General features: G+C 45.5%; 1 protein-coding gene across 3 annotated transcripts in view; it reads left to right on the top strand.

The window, feature by feature from the left end:
* Positions 1-25562, top strand: part of LOC142557096 (uncharacterized) — a 40293-nt gene extending 14731 nt beyond the window's left edge. The window contains exons 3-8 of one of the 3 annotated variants that reach the window (XM_075668699.1): positions 4386-4463; positions 5932-6104; positions 8905-9080; positions 13019-13079; positions 13416-13633; positions 14595-25562. In XM_075668699.1, the coding sequence (XP_075524814.1) occupies positions 4386-4463; positions 5932-6104; positions 8905-9080; positions 13019-13079; positions 13416-13633; positions 14595-14748 (860 nt within the window). In that variant the 3' untranslated portion in view covers positions 14749-25562. The remainder of the gene's footprint in view (positions 1-4385; positions 4464-5931; positions 6105-8904; positions 9081-13018; positions 13080-13415; positions 13634-14594) is intronic. The other 2 variants (XM_075668700.1, XM_075668701.1) reach the window with 2 other exon arrangements.
* Positions 25563-27392: the final 1830 nt, after the last annotated feature.

A 27392-nucleotide genomic window follows, 5' to 3' on the forward strand; every position in this document is an offset into this window, starting at 1 on the left:
AAAGAGGCGTTGGCGGATCCGGCCGTGGGTACGTGACACACCCAGGTGACCGGAACTGGGGAGGTTGTGAAGTTCGTGGAGAACAGCCGAGCGAAGGTGTTTAGGGATCACAAGGAGTGATGCAGGGCCGTCAGGGTGAATGTTGTGGCGGTAGAGTACGCCTTCTTGAAGTGTGAACAAGTGAAGGGAACTGTTGGCAAGTGACGATTCCAGGCAATCAATGATGATACGCAAGGACGCGCCATGGCGCTGCTCGTCGGCGACATGGAGCTGTGGAAAAACAGAGAACACAGGCGTCGGTGTCGGTATCAGATGTAGAGGTCACGTCTTCGACTGGGTAGCGAGAGCGGCAATTTGCATCCTAGTGTTGGCGTCCCGACTTGTAAGTCACTGTGTAGGGATATTCTTGTAGTCAGAGGGCCCAATGACCGAGCCGGCCAGTAGAATCCTTGAGCGACAAAAGCCAACAGAGCGCATGATGGTCTGTGATTACTGAGAAGGGCTTGCCATATAAATATGGGCGGAACTTTGAAACAGCCCAAACGAAAGAAAGACATTCGCACTCGGGGATGGAATAGTAGCGCTCTGCAGTTGTCAGGAGCCGGCTAGCGTAGGCTATAACACGGTTGTGTCCGTGTTGGCGTTGCGATTAGACGGCGCCGATCCCATAACCACTGGCATCGGTTTGGACGGGTCAAAGTGGGCCAAGTGATAAAGCGTGAAAATGCGGCAGCCTGAGGGGAACCCCACATAAAAGGCATGTCTTTCTTCAGAAGTTCAGTGAGTGGTAGAGCGATTGCTGCGAAATCTTTCACGAACCGTTGGAAATAAGAACAGAGCCCCACAAAACTCTGGACATCTTTGACAGACTGAGGTACAGGAAAAGCTGTTACTGCTTGGACCTTCTCCGGGTCAGGTTGTACTCCTGAAGCATCGACGAGATGGCCTGGCACTGTAATCTGTCGGCTCCCAAAGTGGCACTTCGATGAGTTTAATTGGAGTCCAGCCTTGCAGAAGATGTCAAGGATAGCTGCGACGCGCTCAAGGTGCGTCTCAAATGTAGGAGAAAACAAAAGGATGTTGTCGAGGTAACAAAGGCAAGTTGTTCATTTGAAACCTTGAAGCAGAGAGTCGGATCATCCGTTCGAACGTGGTGGGGGCATCGCATAAACTGAATGACATAACCTTGAATTGCTAGAGGCCATCTGGAGTGACGAAAACGGTCTCTTCTTGGTCTTGCTCATTGACGGAAATCTGCCAATAACCAGATCGAAGGTCAATGGACGAAAAGTATTTGGCGCCATCAAGACAATCAAGAGCGTCGTCGATTCATGGTAAAGGGCAAAGGTCCTACGTAGTAATTCGGTTTAGGTGGCGGTAAACAACACAAAAACGCCATGTGCCATCTTTCTTTTATGACGAGCACGACTTGCGACGCCCAAGGACTCGACGAGGCCTCAACAATGCCTCTGGCGAGCATCTTGTTTACTTCCTGCTGAATAGCTTGCCGCTCCACCGTGGACACGTGATACGGTCGGCGGTGAATGGGAACAGCATCACCAGTGTTTATCCGATGCTTAACAGAGGACATGTGACCAAGTGGTCGATTGTCGGTGTCAAATATGCCGCAGTAGGAAAGCAAAAGGCGATAAAGGCTTGGTCAGGTGCGAGGTCCGGAGCGATCATGGGATGTAATGAGCCGTCGGGGTTCAAGGCATCCTGCAGATAATCGGTAGGATCTGGAGACACGTTGGCTGCAAAAGCAGTGACATGGTCATCTGTCGCTGACCGGAGCGTGGCCACCGCTATGCCTTCAGGTAACACTTGCTTCGTCAAGCCAGAACTGATAACAGGGAGACACATCCGATTAGCGGCAAAGGTTATGACGGAGTGTGGCACAGAGATGTCGCACGCAAACACGTATTTACCATGTCAGATAAACTTGGCGTATTGTTCCCCTTATGTTCGCAAAATTTGACTTCAGTTGCTGTTGTAATTGTGCCAGCGCAGCCGTCTAGTCTTGCACTGCTCGTAAAACAGAACAATAACGCTATGGACCACTTGCATACTTATTCTACTGGAAAATCCGCATTTAACCCACCCATTTGGAACATTGCATATACCTCATCCATACCAAGCCCCTAATATTCCCTAAATATAAACAAGATGCCTTGTTTAGCTCACCGAGGACACTGGAGAAACAAACTACGGATCTGATAATATCCCCTTCAGTCATGGTGTACACGTTCGGGAACGCGACTTAGTTTTGTAATTACTGTGCAGTGGTTGCAAGGAATAGACAATGAACATTAAGCTTTGAGTAAATTGAACATTCTGCTTTGTTAAAGTACACCCTTTTCACTTCTGAGTGAAATGTATTGCTTCACACGACCGCTCTCATGAAGGCACTCTGCCGTCTCAGATGGGACGTTTGAAGTGGGGCGTTTCAGTAGTAATCGCGAAAGATTATTTCTTCCCCTTTTTCTAATACTTGCGCCCAATAATTAACCTGTTCATGTGATTCGAGCGGGCGATTCAGTATATTTAATGAAGAAAGATAGCATGACTGACTCTGCATTAAATGAATGTTTCATTACTAAGTAATTATGATGGGTCACTATAAAATACGCATAGTCATTCCCCCACCTTGACTTGCTTTCTATATGGAGTCTCCAGCCACCTTGGGATAACATTATGTAAATTTCACACATTTATTCACACTCGATTGTAATTTGTGACTAGAGTTATTTCACGAAAATACGTGAAAAAATGAGGGTTTAGTAATTATTTGTGACACTTGCATTTGAAGCAGGAAAGTGAAAGTTTCGCAGTGCATTGCACCTAAAATTTTCCTTTTTCCATGAAATTTCATGTTCGTATCTCGTACATTGTTTTAGGAGTCTAGGGAACATCTAGCTTTGCGGCAGTATGACACCCTGGAACACTTTAATCAGTAACTTTCTGCAAAGGCTGTAATGAACCTACATAGAATAAGCATACATTGCTCATCACTCGGAACATTGTTTCACATGTTGAATAAATATATGTACCTTGCCGGGCCTATTTTACCGAGGATACCAGGAGAAAACAACCAAGTGCCGTGTACATCGCATAAAAATTGGGATGAAGCAACCAGTCAGTTAGCGTGTTCAGACTACATAAGGAACCTACACATGGCAAACTTTTGGTACACATCACCAAAAAGTGGCCCTCATTTTTTTTCAAAATACGAAATATCTGCTGTGTTTGCTCCTGCCGGCAAACAAGTAGTAATGTAGCTCTTATTTAGAAACAGCCCGAAAATGAAATTGTCAGTCAGAAGTGACATGCGTCTTTAGAAAAAATTCAAGTCAGTGTTCTATTGGTACTGAAATGGCCCTGCGAGTTCGACCAGTCATTTTCACGAGCATATCTGCAATAAGTCGTGATTACACAATGAAATTCGACAGTTATACCTGTAAGAGGTTCGATTAGATTTCTGATAAGATACTGAGACTGCAACGGACAGAAACTAAATAATCCCAGCATTCGATAATCCCACGATTTCAGGCCGTGAGGCACACCAGTCATGAGGCGCGGCTGATGGTAATAATTTTTCTGGACCTCCCCTTCCACTCGCAGATTCAGTGTAACAAGCTCATTGTGTTTTAGAATACGAATATAACAGTCCCAACAAACTGGGCATGATGCAAGTTGCACGTGCTTACAGTTTATTAGGGCGGGAACCGCCTGGCGCCAGGTGTTATTCTCAACGCGAGCGTGTGTGGTGAATCGCATGCGTCGTCTGCTACAGGGTGTTCCGAGAATGCACAAAAATAATCGTCGTTGTCCAAGCAGGGATATACATAGTGAAGAAAACCATTACTTATGCGGTCACTGGAAGAAGAAAGAAAATTTTGCTTCAGCTGTAGTTTATTTAATAGACTTTGAGTATGCAGCCGAAAGTGCCAGTGCCCGCTTTCAAAAGTGTGTGTGTGGGAGGGGGGAGGACAAATGAGATACTGTAGTCATGAGAGTGCAGCATTGTTAAATACTGGTTGGACTGGTAACAACATAGTACAGTGAAATACAGAGGTGCACCATACACAGGCAGTGTGATATCGGCAAGTAGAATGCAGCTGAGGGTGTTCAATACTGCATTGAATGGTGCAGGAACTGTTGACAAAAGTAGGCATATTTTCTGCAGTAGCTGTTAAAGGGGCCCTTCAGCCACCCTGAGCTCGCAACATTGTTACATAGTGGTGGCTGTACGCTAACCTACAATGAATGTACAGCCAAAGTAATTTTTATAGAAATGATGCCATAGTAGCAGAGTTACCAGGCATTTGATGAACCTCTATGTGGCTGCTGCAATTTCTCGCTTGTCTTTGCTACCCTCTCCACAGGCACCCTCTCCTCCCTGCTGCCTGTTTCTCCACACAATGTCTCACCAACCTCATACAGTGCAGCAAAAGAAGCCACAGGTGAAGTTAGCCAACCAACCAGAATACAAAACTAGAAGAAAATATCTTCCGTTGTGTGCTTGTGATTGTCCTCTGCGCAATGTTGACCGGGCGGAAGCTTCATGGAAGAATCAGTGACAAAGTAAGAAAGCCCCCCCCCCCTCCCCCCATTTGGACGGTATTACTGGTGTTGTTATCTTTGGCGTTGTGCTTAGCAGCGCAACGCCAAAGCCACTAAGCCACTCCAGTGAGTTTGACCTTTCTTTTGTGCATCCTTGAACAAGACCACAATTGTGAAATATGTCGGGAAGCATAAATTGATGAGGCGGCGACAGCAGCAGGGAGAAGCCTTTGTCGGAAGGTAGAATTCTTTGTTGGCTGGATAGGCAGTTCTTTGAATTCAATTTTGTACTCTTTGTACTTTTACCTGTCGTTTTGCTATGAGCTTTTGTTCACACCAGCAAATTCGTGGCCAGTCCCCCAGTACGGTGTGTGTGCCATTTTCAGCAAGGCCGTCATCAGTAAAAACTGACGTGGTACACCACTACTACAGAAGCTTTCGGTGTATGAAGTGAAAATAAAAGAAGGAAAGGATAGTAAAACAGCAGCTAGCCGTATATGCTCTGGGTACTGTTGGGGCCTTCAACGAAACTCCTTACAAAATTTTGGCCTATCTTTTTGGTATCATCAGAAAAAGGATAACACTGTGCAAACATCTGGATCCCTAACCAAGGGCTAGTGAGGATCAATATAAAGTTTTTGGAGTGACAGCTCCCACAGCTCTTTAGCAGCAAAAGTGAGACCAACGCTTGCCCGCGCTTCACCTCTGAAAGAAATTCGGGCCAGCTGGGGTACACTCAGAGTTCAGGTGTTCTTGCTTGCTTGGGGTAAATGTAAGCACAGTCAAAAAATACAATATTGTTGTTTCTGGCTAAAATGTTACCTTGACTGAGTACTTATATTATGATCCCTCATAAGATCTCCCAAGATACTCAATTCTTAGCCTAAAACCAATGATGTAAAGATATCACTACAGAACCTTTCAATGTAAGAAGTGAGAACAAGAGAAGGAAAAGATCATAAAATGGCAGCTAGCCATATGTGCCCTAGGTACAGTTAATGCCTTCTTGAGCAGTATCCACAATGTAACATTAGTAACCTTAAACCTGCTCAAAGTGGGAAGCATGCGCTTCCTATATTCTCCCCTATAGGCTAATGTTTTCTCGTGCTTTGGTAAGATGGCAGCATTCTAGCTTCACTTTTGAGATATAATCTCCAGTCAAGCAATCTTACACCTCCCTGTTTCGGATCCGTCCACCTTTTACGCATTGTTCTTTCCAGGCATGTAAACTGACTTTTCTCTATAGTGACGGCCTTTTCGTGTCCCACAGATTTACCTGTCATCATCACCCAGCTGTTGCTTACCTAACAGCAGCTTGCTGCCAGCAAGGCCCAGCATCGAGAAGTTTGGCGTGCATTTTTCACGCAGACACAAGCCCACCGGTGACATCAACATGGTCTCAGTTTCCAGCCGGTTCAGAGGGGGTGTTTGACCGGCTGACCGAACTGGCCATCATCGCCACAAGCCCTGAGAGCCCCCTCCTGAGGGACTCACCACCACTCGTCTACCCAGCCTCATCGTCATCATCATCATCTACTGCAGTAAGCCCACGTTTGCACTCTTCGCATTTTGCGGGCATTCTCGGTGGCGGCGCTTAGCGTATCATAGCATGGGTGTGTGGCTGCCATGTTCTTTGAGTGCTGGAAGTGAAGGTGCCTGCTTTATAACTGCAGTTAAACCTTGACGTAATGAAGTCGGTAAAATTGGCAATTGGCTTCATTATATCGAAATTTCGTTACATTGAAATACAATCTTTCATGCAAATAATTACAGTCGCCAATAAATCTTCCTTACACAGAAGGGACCTGAAAATTTTTCGCAGTATCAGTCAGACAGAGAAAGCGAATTTAAATAAAAGATCATTTTGTTGAATTTGACAGTCAGCGATGAAAGTTACGCTGTCGTGCTGTGTCAATGATATCATCACATCAATGTTACGAAGGGAAGGAAGCCATGCTTTGGCCTCCACTCCACCCCCCTGGCTAATAGTGTCACCCACAGTGAGTTGGCGCCATCATGGAAAGTGCTGGCCGCAGAGAGCAAATGTTTCGTCTGCCTCTCGCTTCAGCGCATCTCCGAAACTCGAGATTAGGCAACCTCCAGCACCAAACGTGCGAGAAGACAGCGCACAATGCCGCACCATCTCCACTTGCCTAGTCTTTGTACGCACAGCTGATTACCACTAAAGCAGGGCACACTGGCTGCATTTGCGCTCAGCCATGCCCACCATGCGACAGCCATGCCCACCATGCGACAGCCATGCGACAGCCAGGCGCAGCTGTGGCCGCGCTAGAAAAAGGAGACGCAGGTGGCATGGTGGCGTGCGGAAGAAGACTGAAGAAGGGGCGCTCGACTCGGCATCACTCGTGACTCGGAAAAACAGTCACTCTACCACAGCCGCAGAGTCACTGCTCGCGCACCACCATTCCTGCACGATCTAAAAATTTTCGTGCCACTCCTGTCAAAATGCCGAAAACGATTAATCAAACAGGTCTGATCGATTGAGTCGATTAAATTAAAGGTGGACATCGATGAAGATTAGTGGTATTTTATGATACAGTTAACCGATTAATCAACTAATCATTCATTGATATTACCAACCCTATTTCATACCTTGACTGATGCCGTGTTGTGTTTTATTTTTCACTGTCTTTTGCCTTCTGTATGCCTGCTTCGCCTATAAATTACCGACTTGGAATAAACAAGTTTCAGTAAGCCCTTGTCCTGTCTAAGTCTTCTACGCATGTTTTGTTATCTCTTTAAACCATGAATGGCCCTCAGAAGCATGGTAGAAAATGCGAAAACAGTGTACAATTTTTTGCATGTGTTGGAAGCCATTTGTAACGAAAATCACAAAGGAGCAATTAGTCAGTTACTGTCAGTAGGAATCATCAAGGTTGTCTGTGACGTGCCCTGTATGGACAAAAGTGGATGTTTCATTGGCATAAAGGACACTAACATTGGTGGATAGCTACCTGAAAAATGACAACTGTTAAAACCAGTAATGCAGTCAAGCACAAACTTGGGGGACGAGAGCCTGTATGGAGCGGCGTGACAACTGCTGCGATTCCTTTGACTCTTTCATGCACAGAATTGCGTTTGTGTGGAGAAACTGAATATTAATTTTTTTTTGAAGAAAAAGAAAGAAAGACACCCTGAAATTAACATTGAATGAAGGAAGTAAGATTATTAAATAAGGGCTAAAGTGGTCAACATAACCACTAAGCTCTGAACATACTGAACGTGAGCAGAAACATCTTCAAACTGACAGGACGGGAGAAAGGGACAGACGACGGCGCTAAGCTTGCAGCAGAACGTAACGAAAATAATGAAAATAAGAGTTTTGAAAGAATACTTTATAAAAGGGCCTCTCACAAGGCCACAAATCAAATTTCGATTATACACTGGATGTTGTTACATTCCCTGTAGGGAGCGTTCTGCCACAAGAATTTTTCAACTTGGTTCATTAATAGCCAAGATAGAAATATTTCAGTGCCGCAAACCCATGATTTCAGGAGGCGAGAGCCACTGCCTAGGGAGACTCTCTCTCCACTTGCCTTGTCTAGCCTCCACAAGCAAAGTTCTTTCCCTGCATTCTCCCGTACCGGAACTCGAGAATCACTTGATGCATACATCACCGACCCCACCTTCGTTTTTTTTTTTCCTAGGTTTTTTGCTGTGCGGCTCGCTTCTGCTGACGGCATCGCACACAAGTTGGTCCGTTTGTCTCGTTTCGCGCAGTGCACGATGTTGCGCGAATACTGAGGCAGGCACAAGCGGATCACAGAGCATGATCGCGCGCTGGAACACGGTAGAAAATGACAGTTTCATCGTCTGTGCGCACGACTGCACGACGTGGGAACAAGCAGACAGGACGGAAGTACATCCCCTTGTGCGTTGCAAAGTAAAACAAAAGCATGCAGACATTCGGTTTGTGTGTTTTATTATTTCTCCAAACTTTAATTTGTCTATTGAAGCCACAGATTACACAAATAAACAGATGTTGCCTTGAATAATTCTCAAAATCACGTGCCACTATGAGTGATGTCACAGCACAGCCATGTACGTAGGCACACTTGTACGATATGTGTCGACTCTCCGACTGGGAGCATGGCACTCGTGAGGAGAAGGGCAAATGGTGTTCAGTTTGAAATTTCAGCTCTTTTCGCAGCGCGTAGCGATGTAATACTTAACAGACATGATCGTTAGCATGTTGTGTGCACGGCGCTTGTCAGGTCAAAATGGCCAGACCTGGTGAGGGGCCCTTTAAGGGTAGTAAATTGGTTTAGTGTTTCTTGGCAGTGTCTCCTTCAAAGAATTATTTTTGTCTTTTCCCACAAGGGGGCGCCACCACCACTGTCACCGCCGGGGCGCCAACGATCATTCAGCCTGTCAGCGTTGCATTCCTATGCACGGCCACCCCTGCCCCCTCGCTTGGGCCACGCTATCTCACACTACCCACCTGGCTCGGGTCCCCACAGCGCCGAGCCCATGGGTATTATCGACGACAGTCCCAGGTGAGCATTCCTCTTGTGGTCTTTACATGCTGCACTTGCAGACGACTTTCCATGACAGTGAAGAGAGAGCTGCAGATGCAACTGCGCACTGTGTGCAGATGCATGGCGTAGCAGCATATGCACATGCTGCTGCGCCATGTACATAAGTACGCCTGTGTGGCAGAAGCATGTGCGTGTACGCATGTCACTGCGCTATGCAGTCCAGTACACAGAGTCGGACAGCTCATTCAGTTTGTTTCTTGGGGCAGACACTGAATCAGGATCGTGTTCTAGTTGCCACAGTTTCACATTTACCAAATAACAAAAAAGCAAAACGAAAAGAATTAGGCAATTCAAATTCAGTGCTAGGACACGTATTTCACATCTTATTTTGATATAAGTGCTGTAGTAATAGATGCTTGTTTTTCTGGCTTGAACGTGAATGAGACTGCAGGACTGTGTCCAGGAGTGCTCTCGTGGGGGCACTTCACTTTCGTAGTTCTTCTTTCATTGCTACGGAAGCTTGTCAGCAAGTATAAATTATATTGCTGAAGTGTTTTGAGTGCTGCCATCTTCAGTTGTTAAGGATGCCATTTTGCTATCTGTCACAACCAAATGCTCCATGCTGCAGTCGATTCGTATGCATGAAAATGGTTGTACTGATGCACTCCGTGTTCCACGATTAGGTTAATTTGATGTCACTTCACACAAAACTGAGAAATGGTTTGCATATTGGCTCAAGATGGCCGCATCCGTGAATCCAAATATAAGAGCAACTCAAGCACCGCCATGCGCCGCCCGCACGTACCACATTTCTAGGTAGTTTTTCACTGAAGCCTCACAACACACACCCTAGATCCTTCTAGGTATTTGGTTTTGCGTCCCTGGCTGTTCCTGGGCGCGCTCTCTGCTGGAGCCGGCCCGCATTCGCAGAGTTAGGCGGTGTAAGTAAGTTTTAATTTTAAATGCGTAGGCATTTGTATGCTTACCCAATGGGAAAACCATCCCTTTGTCTGTCCCGTAATAAGACGACTGCTTTCGAGAAAGCGCCCGCAGCAGCAAGCAAATTTGCCTTTGCGCTGCCTCCCCGCTTCAACACCAACAAAGTGGCGAAAACGCAGTGCTGACGGTGCTCTCGGCAAATGCCCCACTCTGCCACTTTCACAGATCGCTTTCAACTTACGGGCGCGCGAAGCTATGAGCAGTTGGCACTCATTGCGGGCATCGCATATCACTTTCAAACTGCGGCTTGCACGGCGGTGCCATAAGAAGCCACCGCCTGAGTACATTCACGGTTCAATAATGGTTCGACGTGGATGGATAAGGCACTAAGAGTGATAATGACTTATAATGATCGGAACATCATCAGCGCACCTGGCGCATCCACCTGCAGTACTATGCTTGCGGCATCAATGCTCCTTGCGCCACTGTCGGCACCAGTTCATGTCGCCACTCAACTCTCATTAGTACTGGCCAAACCAAGTTTCATAACATTGGTAATGACACCGGGCTGCATGGAGTTGAGCAAGGGGCGTAATGCTTGTGCATACTTATTCTGACTCCCAGAGTAATTTCTGTGTGATATTTTTTTGTTCCTGGACGTCACGCAATAATTTGTTTAATATGCGTCATGTGTGACGGCAGCACATTGTTATTTTGGCTGGTTGAGAGATAGGGATGTCAAGAAGCACAGCGATGATGTGGCTTGCGGTACGAGAAACCCTCCATGCCCCTCGATTATCCCAGCTTTTGTGGATTGAAGCGCCTCGCACACCATGACCAGCTTCTTGTCACATCCCTTTATCCCCTTATCCAGTGTAAAAAATTTCGTCCAGTGTTACTTCAGCTTCCGCACGCAAACTCTTATTTTGAAATAGCCTAGGCGGCGTGTTTTGAAAAACCTATTTTCTGTTAGCGACAGCTGGGTGAGCAGATAACATCTCCCTAGTTCCACCAAGTACCTACAAGGATATAGGGCGCTCGCCGTGGCACTTTGGGGAAAAAGTACCCAGAAACGTGGTACACATGAGCAGCGCATGGTGGCTCAGCAGTCGAGCACTGGGCTTGAGCGTAAATAGAAACACGCCACCGGGTAGCAACTGCCCTGTTGAAGTACTCCAGTGTGCATTCCAGTAATTTCATATGTCTTCTGTACTGTCAGTAACCAGTGCACACATTTAAAAAAGTGTGAAGACAGATAAAGTGAACAAGGACAACTGTTTTGTCATTCTTTGTTCTCTTTGAATGTGCACAGGTGTCTGAAAGCACAGATTACCTGTATGCTGAACTGCATACTCATTCATGTTTGCCGTATAACTAAAACAAAACTTGTATAGGTTCTGTACGCATTGCTTTTATCATTTCTGTAAGGAAAATGTGCATAACATGATATCACAGAAGTATCGAAACACATTTGGAAAGTGCTATACAATTGGCCTTATTGGCTGTACATTGTCAAGCTTTAGGCAAACTACTTTGAAATGTAAGTCTGTCCTCGTAAATATATAAGCACTAAAGATACGGAAAAATTGTCATGCTTCTGACAGTAGCATAACGCTACAAAGGAAGCCCATGTGAGGTTCTCTGCTGTAGCTTTGTGCCACATTTGCATGGATGACAATTTTTCCTCTTCATAAGACTTCCTCCGTCTTTTGGATTTCTGCAGTACTCGTTGGCCACTAACTAGCGATGATCCTGCACTTTTAGTTGAAGGGAGAAAGCTAGGCTAGTTGACTTGAATATTCTCGTTAATTCAAACATGCTTAATTCAAACTTTTTGTTTATTCGAACTGATGCTGTTGTCCCATCAAAGCTATGTGTGTTCCAGTGGGCAAAAACGCCCACTAATTCGAACACGCAAGCATTTGCGATGGTTAATTCGTACATACTGTGCTCTGGCAATGCTCCCAGCAGCGCGCCAAATCACGCGGCGGAGCCTCCGACTAGCATTCCTCTGACCCCACCATAGAGGAAAAGCTTAGGAGAGACTTCTCAAAGCCGTGCGCGAAGAAAAAAAAAAAGCCATGTTGGAAATTTGTGTGCAAGCGTGTGCAGACGCCCATCACTGATTACTTCTGTTTGTAACGAGTTAGTGACTTTTGTTAGTGTTGCGGCACCGAAATGTAGTCGAACGCCTGAAATTTTGGACGCAAAAAAGCCTTTGCTGTCTGACCTTCCGGACTTTTTGCCATGACCATAGGTCCAAAACGGCATTAATCGAAGCCACCGCCATTTTGGTTATCACGCCGCCTCAAGCCGGCGCTCTCGTACGCAGATCTGCTGGCAGGCGTAGCCACACCATGACAACGCTAGGCCTCTCTACTTCGACGTTCGCTACCAAGCTTCTTGCTGTTTGGTGCCATGTTTTTAATTGAAACAATTTGCCGCTGTTAGCAATGGCACCGACTCCACCTTTGTAATCCTCGCGAATGTTTTTGTAGCGCGGAAAGCACGGCTTGTTGCGTAATACTGGTTCCCGAGAGTCCGTTTCGCCCTAATACAGCTGTTTTACGTGGTGAAGCGTACCAAAAGTGTGAAGGGGCAATTGTCACGGGACGTATGTTTCCTTTTATTATAACGCGGGCACCCGCCGCTTCCTATCACAGTAAGAGCACCAATCCACCTAATAACTGATTGTAGTTTGTAAATACGCGTGAATAAATCTTGTGGGAATTCCCACTCGTGTGTTAGCTCAGTGTGCATGTGCCACTGCAGGTAAGTCCTCCATTAAATTAGCTTCCTTTAATTCGAGTTAGAATTATCAAGATTCGACTGTATTTGCATCGCTAAAAACAGACACACACACAAACACACCACATGAAGAGAGGACAGCCGCTGAAGACAGGATAGCACCTATCTGGTATTTTTGATGTTGTGTGTCTGTTTCTTAGTGCTGTAGATATGTAGAAAAATTGAGTGCTTGATTGTCTTTGTGCACTGACATTTTCTTCTCATTCCAGAGCACTGCCCCTCACTCCCGAAGACCGGTCGGCTGCGTACACGCTCAGCACCATGGCCAAAGTAAGCTGCTTGTAACTGTTCCGACATGTGTCTTTTAGAGCAGGGCTCTTTATCTATGCAGTGAAATTAAAGATGTGCGCTATAGCGTACACAATAGGAAGATGTAAACCAAGTGGCGGGATGCCACTTGTGTTTCTACACCGTAGAAACAGTGCATGTACTACTACCTACAGTAGCTGGCGTTGATGAAGGACCGATGAAGGATCGTTACTTGGAGTGCTGTTTGAATTTTTAGTTTCCTTTTTTTTTCCGTGCTTCGAAGTACTTCTCAGTAAAACTGAGCATGTCGAATGCAAAGATGTTTTGCACAGAAAACAATGACCCTGTTGTTTTCAGCAGCACTGCATATCAGCGCCAGCGCCACCGCCTGCACCTTCGGAACCTGCGGCTGTGTCGGCGCAGTGCTCGCCATCCAAGAAGTCTCTGAACACGCGCACCCGCCACACATCATGCCCAGACCCTGCCAAGCCCCGAAGACCCATGAATGGCTTCATGCTGTTCGCCCAGAAACACCGTGGCGAGTACTCTCACATGCATCCTGGCAAGGACAACAGGTATGGGTGTCATTGCATCCGTCATTGGGCTTGAATTTTGTGCGCGCAGAACCATGGTGGGATTACATAAATGTTCTCCAGCATTACTGTATAGACCTGTGTAGGAGCCGCACCCCCAGCTTGGCAACCCAAAATGTCTTTTTTTAATTCCATCGGAGAAGCAATCGCATTCGGTGCCCCGATACCACATACATGCATCGGCAAATTTTCGCACCCTGCGTACTTCCGCGCCACTAACAGTTGGCAAGAGCTGCGCATAGACCTCTGATGCAATAGTACATCCAATTATATGGAAAATAATGCAATTATACGGCAAAATGGTGCAGGCACAGCCAGCACCATTTTGACCAAAAGGTTTGGTCCCATGTATGAGCCGGACCTCATCAAAATTGTGAAAAAAAAACCGGGCCCTTACACGAGTCTATACGGTATTTTGTTAGTACTTCCATTCTGATGTAATCATCTGTATTCAGGTCTTTGTGCTGCTGTCAACCCTTGTAATGATGTCTGTGAGCTTGTCAAGCTGCTGCATGGCATCTTTTCAAGAACCCCAGGTGGTCAAAATTAATTCGGAGTCCCCCACTATTGCGTTCCTCATTATCAGATTCTAGTTTTCAGGCATAAAAACCCCATAATTTCTTTTAGTGATCTTAGTTATACCGGTTAATTACTTCTACTTGATGTTATATAAAATTATTATGTGTCATTGCCACACAAATTGTATGCTTTTGCTGCTGTTACTTGCTTTGCTTGTGGTGCTAGAAGCTTAGTCAGCCTTATGTTAGTTCTCCTTCAGCTCGTGCCATGACCGTCATGCTTTGTCAGTTACTGTCAGAACTGGAAGTAAACTTCTAGTTATTTAGTGTCCTTTTGAGCTGTGTGGTTTGACGCTATGAAACGACTTCCCCATTTGCGCATCTGTGCATCCATGTCATGAGCACTTGTAACATTCTGACCGCAGGGCCATCAGCGTGATGCTGGGCGACCAGTGGCGCAAGATGAAGTCCGAAGAGAAGAAGCTCTACTCTCAAGAAGCCAAGGTTCGTGCCGACGAGGTCAAGAAGGTCCACCCCGACTGTTGGAAGCGCAAGCGCTCCTACTCCACCAGTATCTGAACGTGCCGATCTGCCAAGCAACTCGCACGGTCTACTCTCCGGGCTTTCGCTTCTAAAGACGCCCTCGCCTTTCACTGTCAGGCTTCCCCTCTCGGCAAGGACACGCTGCCATTGAAGAAGCAGGGCCTGATTTCATGTTGCCAGATGCTCAATGGGATGCGCGGAATCGTGTCGCAGAGACTTGTTAAACTGTGTGGAAGTGTACAGCTTCACGCAAACGCGCGGGGCCATGCAGAAAACCCTAGTTGCGGCGAATCACGGCTACGGAAACCTGATGTTTGTACAGAAGGCAGAGGTCGCTCAGGGTCCCTATGGAGTTTTAAAAGCCTGATGCAAGAAAGCCCGTGGGTGCTTATGTGCAAGCCCATTGCTGTGAAGGCTTGCTAAAAAGACCTGTTGGATATCAGTTGGCTCAGTTGGATATCAGCGGCAAGGCTGTAAGGTGGAGGCATGTACTGATTGGTTTAGAAGATTGCAACACCGGAGCAGCACCGCCTAACATCTGAAACCATACGGTGATAGTGCCACGACTGTGTCGGAATCAACTATTGCGCCTTTGTGTGTGCTTCCGACTTGTGCAACACGTGGGGGCTGCTAGAGAAAACCACCCCTTGCAATTGTTGTGTTGTCGTCGTCTGTTCAGTATGGCATGTCTGATGGAGCGAGACAACGGGCGGCTTACTCACTGGCTGCAGCTTCTGCTACTTGCTTCTTTCCATTTTCTGTGCATCATATCTCCGTGGAGCCGCGCACAGCCAGCTGTTCTTGTGTTTCCCTGAGATCAGGGACTTATTTTGTTTCATGAACTGATCTTGAACCGAATTCTTGGCTTTTCTTGTGGTGCTGTCTCACTGAACTCCAGTGCTCTTGATCATTGAACTCGTGCACTCGGCTGGCTTTTTCAATGCAATTTCAACACAGCTGCTTTCTTCTGCTAATCCTTGTCTTTCATCTGATCTGCAGTCCAGGTGATAGATTGTAGCCATTGCGAGAACGGTTGGCCTCAGCTCAACCTTGCTAGCCCTCTGGATTGTTTCCACCCCTAGTTGCTCGTTCTTAAGTGTTTCTGCGGTTTGAGATACTGTCATCTCCCTGCATCTGTCTAGCACACATGGACGAGTGAAAGGCAGAAGTGGTGTGTAGCAGACTACTCTCGGCAACATTGTTCAGCTGTGGCTTCCCTGCATGACTGTTCTGTTTTTCTCTTTTCAATGTCATCCCTCCTTTCCGTGCCTTCCCCAAAGTAATCATCAGAGGTGAAATGGATGAGGGTGTTGTCTTCATGCATTGCCCCTTGGTGTGTGGTAGCCCCGTGGCGAAGTCCAGCCGCATTGCCTCATCTTGAATCAATATTTTACTCCTAGCTACGGGAGATCTGTTTTTTGCTGTCTAGACAGTCCCTAGCTGGTTGGGTTCGCTTCCGCTGGGTAGAGTATGCTTTTGCTGGTCTCCAGGAACTTGCGCCCAGATTGTCTGGAGCATCATTTTAGGAGTGGTCCTTCTTCTAATCTGACTTTTCTTTTGCCCTGCTGTTCTCCGGTTCTATATCTTTCAGCAGTCGCTCTGTTTGCAGTGAAAGTTTCTCTAAATGGTAGACGCCATGCCGAATGCATGCAAGCGGTTTGCATTCTTGTACATAAGATGGCCTTGATTCTTTTTCAATGTCATTGTGCAAAATGTATTGCATGTACAGGGTGAGAAATGAGGTGTTATTACTAACGGTCTTCGCTGGTCAGTTTTGGCTTAAGTTTGTGCTGCTGGCAAAGACTCGCCTTGAAGTGAGTGTTACGAGGCAGGAGTTTTCTTGTCAGGTCAACTTTTTTTATCTTACTTGTGCACAAAATTTATGAGAACTGTCAATTCTGCCTAATTTAAACAGGGAATTCAACCAAAAGGTGCCCTGTATTTTTGGGTCGAATGTATCAATGCAATGGGAGGAGCCTAAAAAATTTTGTTAATGAGTGACAGTTCAAATGATGAGTCTGCTGGCTGGTTAATTCTAAGCCGTGGATTTTAGGCTGACGTTAAGCTACTAACTTGACAGATTTTAGATGAAAGTGATGTATTTTTTAGCCAGGTTCTTTCAGAGCACATTGGATATAAAAATGCTTTCTAAACAAACCCTGATATATCAACAACTGCAGGCAGAAAGTGCAAGTGCTGATGTTTGACTTTGAAGGCCCTTGGTGGCAGGAGGAACGTCGAACTTCTATGTTTGTTGTTGTAGAGTTTAGCTTTTGGTGGATCAGTTACTGCCGAGCTACAACTGTGGCACCTCGGAAATTTGCACCGAACTAGCTCGTCCAAAACAAACTGGCTGCTCTTCGAACTGGGACACCTTAACAGATGGTGTCACAAGCTGCTCCCATCTCGGAAAGTGCAAAATTAATTGTTCAGTGACTTTGGCACAAGTTTGCCAAGTTGTGATTTATGTCCTGGTTTCAAAGCTTGCACTCCCCTACGGTTGCTGCTGCATACGCATCTATTTGAGATGTCTTATGCTAATGGGTTATCCCAGTTCATTAGCACAATTTGCAATATGCCGAGGGACTATGCCGCAAGCCGCCTGTGAGTGATGGTTCGTGTGGCCTGCTACAACATCATAAGTGGGTAGGGCCAGGAAGATGTAGCGATTCTATTTCGATTGTTTTGTCCTTCTCACTGTCCCACCCATCTTAGCATGTATCATGAGGATCATTCAGTCACGAGTGACAGACGACAAGATAGGAATGGTAGAGCCGAGCGAAAAGAAATCCTTTCTGCTCTAGTGGCCTAGGTTCAGTTTGTGCGCGGGCTTGATAGTCATGCACATGACGGCCCTTGCCAGAGGGTGTTCTGCAAAGCGATTGCTCGATTTCCTTGGGCCACGTTTTTCTTGTTTGTTTCCGCTGGGCCATCTTGTATCGGAAACTTGAAAGAGGGCACTTGATCGAATCGGTCTCGCATCAGCCTGTGAAATGCGCCGCCGTGTAGAGATGCTGGGAAAGGCCAGACAACTTCAGGTTGCTAGTCAGGCCTTGCAGAGGCAACAGCAACAGCAACAAAAAAAATAATCAAGTACAAATTTGCATTGGTCGTTTTCGAGAGACCACTGGCAAAACAAAGAGAGTTTTTTTATTTGTATAAGGGAGAAGATAAATGAGTTTGCACCCTTTCGTGTGCCAGTGTTATCTTAGTGCTCGTGCCAAAACATTTGCGCAATGCTCGAGTCTCGTGCCGCTGCATGAACCACTGTAGAGCGCGGCATGCATCTGCCGCTCTTATCAAGTCACGAGAGAATTTTTTTTTTACATACAAATGTGGGCGAGTCGTCTCTGCAAAAGCATGCCTGTGTCCACGTTATTATTATGTTTTGTAACATGCTGTTTCTTTTTTATTTCTTTTTTTTTTCTTGTAACATGTTTTTCTCTTCTTTTCGCCTTCAAATAGAACAAGAAGAGGCGCAGTGCTCCGAAAACAAAAAAAAAAAAACTATTTCTTGTTTTACGTTTGAGCCAGTCATGGATTTATATTTTGCTCCGAGAACACTGCGCGCACAACAAAGCATAGATGAGTATTTTTTGTATCGCGAATCATCAGCGTCGTTGTGTTGATATTTCTTTTCAGTCGTCTTGCTCTTCTTTGTACTTCAGAGGTGGTGGCCCGTGTTTTCCTTTGTGAGTGTGTCCATTCTTGTTGGCCATTGTTGTACAGCATGCTATAGCAGTGCGTAACTAACTTCCCCCGTGATTCCATCATTCGCTTTCTTATTTTGCATATTTTTTGGTTTCGTTGGTTTATTTGTTGACCTGTTTACCTTTTGTTACGCTCTCGCCACTTGCATGTCTTGTTTGCAGGGCCTGTATTGCTCGCAGTTTAGTCCAGTTATTGCTTTTTTTTTTTTTTTAATCACTCTTGTATACCACAGACTATGTTTTGTCTACCACTCTGGTCCTTGTTTTCTGCATAGCCTGCTCTCTGCTCCATGGATTGCCCCTTTTTTGTGCCATCACATTTATTTTTTAACCCCTTATTACGGGCTCACTGATTGATGTCACTTCTCCCTCCGGTGCTGTTTTATCCTTTTGCTGCAGTCCATAATATTGCATGCACTTGCATTCACCTGTGTAGTCGACAGAAAGGCTTCGTTGTCATGCTTGTTTTTTTGTTTCCCAGTGGCTGGAGGTATTGCTGCAGCCATAAGTCGCAAGCTTTCTGCATACTTTGATCAGCCTCCTTTTTTTTTTAGCTTTTTAAGGCACCAGGTTTTCTCGGTTTTGCCACTGCTGTGTAACCCTCTTGCACATGGTTTTTTTTACTTCAGTGTTGTCCATCTCGGGCCGTGTTTAGGTCACCAACTGTCGTGTGCATAAAAGCTCCTTAGCGCAAGCTGATCGCATCAAAGTAGCAGTATGCTTGCCAATTCCAGGAGCCCTATTGGTGTACATACTCATTTCATCATAAACTTGTTTTTGCCATGGCCTCTGGATAAAGGCGTTGTCAATGGACGGTTTACCACAGGCCTCGTTTAAAAGCTTCTTAATGTCTTCCCTCTCTCGTTGGGGTTCAAATACTTCCTATGCAAGGAAATGTTGCTGCTTCAAAACTACTTAGCGTGTGCTCTTTCGGAGATTCAAATACTTCCACAAGGGTAAGTTGGCCATTTTAAGTGTTACACCTTACAGAAGCTTGCCTGCCATGCATGGCTGTGATGCTGATGTGAGGACCAAGGTGACGATGTGGACTGCCTCCACTAAAAATGCTGGGCAGGGATGTAATCAAGATGTCCAGTTTGTGATGGAGGCACACCGGGAAAGCAGTTGATTATTAGGTGTCCCCCTTCGCATTTTGCGCCAGCTGCCCATGGTGGCATGTTTTACAAAAAACTTCTTTCACTCTTAGTTGCATTTGCCTAACTTAAGCAACACTTTTTATTGACAAGTTTTTCCCGAAACCGTTTATGGCTTTGCATGTACGAAAGCCACTGTGTGTTCTCCGTGTGCCAGAAACACAACTTCTTTGGTGCGACGCAAACGAAGCGGTGTCTGCGTAACGCATGCTTGCGAGGAGACCAAGGTTTGCAGGTTGTTTGCAGGTTGGGCTCGAACAAGTGCAGTGAGTAGAGTTTGTGGTTGCAATAATTTGTGCCAAACGATGACGCAGTCCCTTGTGGAGCATAGAAGTCGCACATCATTTAAGAGACGGAGAAAAGCCTTCTTGAATTTTTAACGCACAGCTGCTCCACGTAGCGTCGAACCTGCTTCCCACACCATGCCTATTAACATCTTAGCTTTTTTATTCGCTGCTGTATGTGTTTGGTGCTGAAATAATTGTTGCACTGCTAATACATCTTGAAACGGGCTAGTAAACCTGAAAAAGAAGTAACACGTTCAGATGAAAACTACCACCTAAAGTGTTTTGCACAGTGAAAGCAATATCCAGTGGGGGGTAAAGACAGAAGATATATAAAAAAAGGCTTTCGGTACAAAATGTTGTCTAGATGCGTCACAGTAATGATGCAATCAAAATTTTCGACCTGTGAATGACTTCTTGAACTCGGATGTTCATATACAGCAATACCTCGTTAACTCGAAGTGGTGAAAACCAGGGGAAATTTCAAAATAAGTGTATTTTAGAGGCAAGCAAAGTTGCGCAAATTGTTGTGAAAAATTGAGTTCTTTCCAAAAAAAATCACTACTTACCAGCTCTTCAACAGCAGCTTTTAATCTTGCTTTTCATAAAGGTTTTGAAAGAGGAAAAAGATAGCATACAAGAGACGTTAACCAGCTGGGTTTTGTGACACTGCCATTTTATTAAGCAGAAAAAAAACTGCGTAATGCTTGTCTGCTTTGCAGTCGCACTCAGGCCTAGAAAGGCATCCTCTAGCTGCTTGACGCATCGCGTGAGCCGATCTTCCCCACCGCTGCACTTAACTTTATTTCGCAGCAAGCGCAGTAAATTCCTTGTTTCTGTAGACGTCTGCACCTCTCGAGGTGGTTGGTCGTCGTCACCATCATCGTTAGTATGCTAGTTGATAGTGTGCCTGTGCGCTCCGACTTCACATTCGGGGAGAGCATTGGCTTTGTGGTTGGCACGGCTAAAGGAGAAAAAAAAAAATCTAGGGACATTAGGCACGGATTCATCGCGCAAATCTTGTAAAACGGTCTGGCGGCGGAATTTTCGTTCCACTCTCAGTCAAGATTTGGAGATAGCCGCACTTTGGCTGAAAAATACTTCGAGATAAAGGGCAGCAAATGCATGGGGCACATAGGAAATGGTTCGGTGCCATGGAAAATTTCGACTTCGCCAATTTTTCGAGATATGCGAGTTCGAGTTAGTGAGGTATCTGTATCTGTACATGTTCACACATTCATGCAGCCTTTGTGAAAGGTACTAAATCACCTGTTTGGCATGTGACCGAGGGTGTACTTAAATGTGTGCAGTGGGTGTGCTCTCGAGTCCCTGGATTTCAATATGTACAGTGCTCTCGGCAACGATTGAAGTGCGAGCAACAGAATGCTTGGCTTCTTGCGCAGCCTAACGCAAAACAAGTAGGCATGAAGATTCCTGGCCAACTTCCCATGCTCCACGAGTGGTGTTCATAACATATGTCATGTTTGATCACAAATTCTCGTGCCTACCGGTATTCACTAGGTTGTGCAAAAGCCAGCCACGCTCATGCCCACATTTCAAGTGTTGTGGTCGGAGGGTGTCACCACCAGAGGGCAACAGTTCTCACTTTACAACTCTTGGCGTACAATAGGAGGCACATCGGGTGTCTCAGAGTTACCAGCAGTTGTGTACTAGGTGACCTGCTTACTTTCGTGGAAGAGACAGTACAGTACTGAACAAATGTAGTGTGATTCATATTCAAATTTATGTGCATTCAGATGTCATGATACAGAGACGCAGAAACTGTTGGCACCCATAAACTATTATCAGTGTGGGTTCCAACATGAAAGCACAGTTGAGATAATGCTAGCATGTGGCTTTTGGTGCCCTAATCTTGAAGTGCTGGGGACTGTTTCACTCGTGACCAGTTCAGAACATGGTAGAAGATGAAATCGAGCACCGACTCTCCGATTTGGCACTTACTAAATGCCTCGACTACACAGCACACCTTGATTTTCGGCCGTGCTTTCTTGCACTCGCCTTCCATGTCTTGCGTTCTCTGTAACACTCTCATCTCCATTTGTCTCCGCCGACCGTTATTGCTTTGTTTTATTGCTGTCCAGTCGTGGAAGGAAGGTAAAGCCATAAGTGGGCAACAAGAAATATGTGTCTGTCAGCCTGCCAGAAAGTGCCAGTGCCGCCAGCACATTGAAATTTGATAGCTGCTGCGAAATGTCATTGCAGCGTGCACTCCATTCACATCTGTAGCTTGAAAACAAATACACCAGCCTGTCTCTGCATATCGAGGTGCGCGGTGTTGCCGGCATAGTGGGCGGGCGCACACGCACCCTGATGTACAGTCACTGTCCGATGCCAGTGCTGAATTTCAATCCCATACGAGTATTTAACAAGGAAAAAATAGGCTTTGCCATGTCAGTTGTGGCGCCACTTCATCAGGTGAGACGATACGCTTGTCTGTCTTTCCTCATGATTTTTGGCGGCCACGCTTGAACGTCGGATGTGTTAATGAATGCGTTTCAGAAAACTACCTCTTGCATGTAGGTTTATGCCGCACAGCAGGTTAGAGAATGTAGCAGTTTAACGCATTTCATTTGTTGAGCCGTGTGCTTGTTTCCTGCATGCCTTGAAGTGGACATTGGCAGTTGTTAATTCACATTTCGTGCTAATCATGCGTGTTAAACCAGTGGATTATAAATTGGGTTCCTACAAAGCAGTTTCAAAGGCACGCCTCATATTGTTTGCTTGGAGAATCTCCTCGGGCACACTTGTGACATGACTGACCAAGGTAGACATGGGGTCAAAGAAAGACTGGTAAGCCAAAATGTTCTGTATGATACCAGCCTCCTTGGTGTGAGCATGCATCAAGCATCTATTCCTACACCTTCATGTATGATACACGCTTTTTCAGCGTCACCTGCATCTGGTGTAATCTCGCTCGTCTGTAATATAGTAAGTTTTGCTGAACACACTGGTTCCCAGGCTACTTTATTTTGAGAAATGTTTAGCTGCAGTATATTTGGGCAGTCGGTGTAATTGAAAGTTAGCTTGTGTGTGTCATTCTAATTTCTAGTGCCAACCGATGCGTCCACCAGGGCTGTGCAAAGACGCCTTGCAAAAAGTGGCATCTGGCATTAAGCTGCCGTCGTGTCACTTTCTCTGCATGGCCACATTCCCCGGGGCAGCAACCGGAACAGGCAGTGAGACTATGTCGCAGTGTGCACTTGTAACAGGTTAATTGTATGCAACTGACAATGAAATGCTGACCAGCTGTAGCTTGTTTGTCCGCAAGTATGCCAACATCACTCGTTTAACTAGTCCTGTCAGTCAATTCATTCCAATGCTAGATCACCGGTGAAGTACCTGGCTACATGTGCAGTCTGTGGAAGTGTCAAGAAAAGTGTTAATACTGCTGTTTTCACCGATGAAGCATGCCAGCTACTGCTTGTTGGTGCTATGCTTGCAGCCACTTGCCTGCAGCAAAAGTTGGTGTTTAGTTGCAACATGCAATAGCTGTGAAGTTTTGGTACCAAACGCAGTACTGGTAGCAAAAGCAGCAGTGCTCTCGCCTGTTATACAGCTTTAACATCCCCAAGAACCATTGCTTACTCATGTCAAACAGGCTAGCTTGTCAGGCTGTTTATTAGAGTGTTCAGGTTCTCACTCTTCTAAACTTGATTTTCACTGCAGGTCCGAGCTGTTAAAATTGTCATGAAAGGCATTAGATGGATGAAAGCATTCTGCAATAACATTTGAAGAGTGGCATGTGCACGTATGATCCGTGTGTAGGTTTGCCATAGATGCATGCATTTTATGTGGCATTATATGCACTTGATCAACTGTGGAAAGAACAAAGCTGTTTTCTGCTTTTAGGAGCCTGAAAGCAGGAGTAGCCTTATCGACAAATGAATATTGGAACTTCTACCGGCTTGTGATTTGGGCATATAGTGCTTAAGTGGCTTGTCACACTGTTCTTGCTTTCCTCACAAAGTTTCATGGCACACACACTAAATAGTCCCAATAAATTTTGCTAAATTGTGGAATTATCCATCTTGAGTTTGTGAATGCTAGACTAGCACCACTGCTGTGTAAATACTGATGATGCCTACCGCCAGCTGCATCTGTGTGGCTTTTCCCATGCATGTGCAGTTTATTGGAAATAGTGCCAGTAATCGTAATGGTAGCATGGTAACACTATGCTAAAATGCTCTACTAAAAACGATCAGTCTGGGCGTCATCGGAGGGTTAGTAGATCAGAAACCACATAGAAATGAAAAGTGGGTGGATAGACTGCGCTGAAATTCCCGCACAAGCTCTTGGTAACCTTACAGATAATGGCAATGTCTGGTAGAAGCTAGTTCATGGTTTATTAGTAAGGAGCTAATTACACAGGCATTCAAAAATGAGCGTACACTTGACCTGGCAACTCTCATTGTAGAGCCGTTATGTACAAAGGGAAGGACACAAATACGTGAAGATATCGCGAAACTTGTGACAGCGCCATGACACTGCAAATGGTGCACTTTGGGTTAATGCCAACACTTCATCTAGACTCCAACTAGCACAGGACAGCGTTATCCTTTGAGTGGAATGTTTACTGTGCTTCAGCAGGGTCCCTTGGCGATTGCCGAGCGAGTGTTTCAGAGCTAGGCACTCATGGCAGCAAATTAACGGCACTGTAGTAGAGACTGCTTTTTCCATGAAAGCCCTTGTCACAGAAACAAGCTGGAAGCATTATTGGATCAGTGCTACATCAAACAAGGATGTGGCGCTGTCCTCGAGGGACATTTTCCACCTTATCCTCTGGCGATGAGGATTTTCAGGGAAAAAGCAGTCTTCACTGCCTTTTATTCTTTTCCCGTTTGTAAAATCTTTGCTCGGGAATCACCGAGGAGCAGAGGAGAGTAGAGCCTCATTTGTGAATGCAGGCAGTTCACTTTCACTTTCGCATCTCTGTGGTGTGACCACATGTCGTGCGTGAGTAACCTAGCCCAGAATTTCTGATCAAAGCGAGTTGTCGTTTAGTGAGCGAAGTTACACCAGTTGCAGTTTGGCGCAGCCATCTCAAGTAGTCTTGGTAGATGGCCTTCCAACTGAGTACCTGAGTACTATGAGGAAATATTGCGTGCATGGTCTTTCCACCCTCGGTAGCTAGTTGTCAAAATTACTACTAGGTGTCGGAATTACTGACTCCATGCTATGGCTTTTCTGTTGTCTGAAGAACTAGCTTGTCTTTGGGATGAGCTTTCACAGTGACAAATTATGCTACATCATTAAAAGGAAAAAAAAGAATTTTTGTACTGGCTGACTAGGAAAAAATGTCAGCAGAGAACCGAATTTTTTATGTTTTTTGTTAACATGTGCACAGATGTGTTGTGTGAAAACTGTGTTGAATTCTTGTTTTCATAATTCCTGTATCAATATTATTTTTGTCAGTCAGTGCTTTTTCATTACTTGCGAGATCATGTTTGTTTTCAGGCATTTTCGGTGATTTGTTTTCATGAGCAGACTGCATGAGCTTAACTTCATGTTTTTTCGTTTTGTTTTATTGAGTCATCAGTGTGAAGCTAAAAGTGCTCAATAATGCATCTTTGTGTTCTGCACATTTGTTTGACCAATATTTGTGTGCTCAGTGTGTTTAGTACGGCTGTTTGTTTGAGTCATGTTCTTTTCATCAGTAGATGTTCAGTAAAAACTTTTTTTTTTTTAATGTCTTGTCCAAGATTGCCTGCTGCTTTATTATTTTCTTATGACACATTCTTATAGAAAACATTTAGTCTGAATTTATCACTTGCTACGATAAAGCAGCTCTGGCTCGTCAAGTAAACCCTGAAATGTAAAGTGCCCAACATTTTGGTAATGTTTTGCCCTAGTGTCACAGACTACTGGGTAAGTCTTTCATTGCCTTATGAACCAATTTGTCATCACATGCGACAGAGCAGACATTATTAATGTGAAAGTTAGTTTATGCATGCTGACAGACCACTTTGTTATGCTGTCTCATCTGTTTTCACATCTTTGGCCGAGTCTGTATTAACAAATATTCAAGGTAGGGCTTGTGCCGGCTGTATAGATTTACGAAATCTCTTGGTTCACTGAAACCTTGTTGGCCTTGGAATGTTCAGTTTGTGAGCCTATGATATTGACAGTGCATTTCTGCATCACTAATAACTTCACCTTGCTGATGCCAGACGTCGGTGCTAGAAGATTACATCGTCTATTAACAATATTAACAAAGCTGGGCAGTAGCAGGAAACTGAGAAGCCATGCCCGAGAGCCACTCGGGGTCGCAGAACGCATGCAGTTTTCAAAACTGCTTTGTAAACTGTATGGTTTCTAGCTCATATCCGGCACAATAAGGCATAATTGCCAGCGTAACAAGACAGGAATCAAAGAAAGAACATGGGGCCACGCTAGCGTGGTCCCGTGTTCTTGTTACACTAGTAATCATGTCTTATAGTGATCATTACCAGCTAAACAACTTTGTGCCTTAACCATACCAAGGCCAAATCTGGGGTATGCATTTTAATGGTATTTTCCTGAACCATACATTCGTCCTTTGTTGCTTTGCACGCTACTCTTATTGTCAGGGTCAACTACTGAACGTGATAAATAACTACAAAGGATGCTCACTGGCAAAATAATTACTAATATACGGTCCCTTGTCTGTGTGTACAGTATCGAAAGACCCTGGCACAACTGTTGAGCTGCAGTTAAAACTCGTTACAACGAAACACATCTATAACACTGTAATGTACTTAGCGAAGTGGTCGTACTTACGACAAAATCCCACGGAACCTATATATTTTCACGAAACACAACTTTCTTAGAAATCGAAATAACGTACCACATTGTAGTTGAGATTTCACGATTGCTTCTGGCCCGGCCACTAGCCGAAATCTGGAGGCGCGGGCGGTTCTGCCGAGAACCCGCCTGTAATGTATTCGCCTGAGGCAGCAGTACTGCGCCACACGTGTGGCGTTTCCGTGTTGATCGACAGCCACTCTACCATTGCCGCCGACTTCCGCATTAATTGTGTGCACACAAGTGTCGTGACGAGCGGAGTGCGTGGCTTGCGCTAATTGTCTGAGCCTTATCCGGCTAGCGCAATACGCTGCTTCATATACTCAGTCAAAAAAAAAAAACACTAAGAGGAAGCTTATACGTAAGGCAGCTATAGCCTCGGCCAGCAGACCTCCTCTCTGCAGCATGTCTGCGTGTTGACGCGGTTGTCGGACCTTTCAAGGCATGGTTTGGTTCGTGGTGGCTGTTGGTGACGCCAACCTCGTCACAACTGTCTCACGACGATCGCCACCCGCTATATTCGCTACCGTACTCCCCACGCGCACGGCGGTTAGAAATTGCCGCCTATTTTTCTTGAGTCCTCTATATTTTATGACTCTGCTGTCGCGTGACGCTCCCTCCTAGTCGCATGCCGCGACTGGTAACAACCGTTGGCGGGCATGTGTAGTGTTTTCTTGTTTTTTTTTTTTTTCTGCACACGTTAACAGCGGTTATTTCGAAATCGCGGTTAT

This window comes from Dermacentor variabilis, chromosome 9, assembly GCF_050947875.1.
Source record: "Dermacentor variabilis isolate Ectoservices chromosome 9, ASM5094787v1, whole genome shotgun sequence".
Lineage (NCBI taxonomy): Eukaryota > Metazoa > Arthropoda > Arachnida > Ixodida > Ixodidae > Dermacentor > Dermacentor variabilis.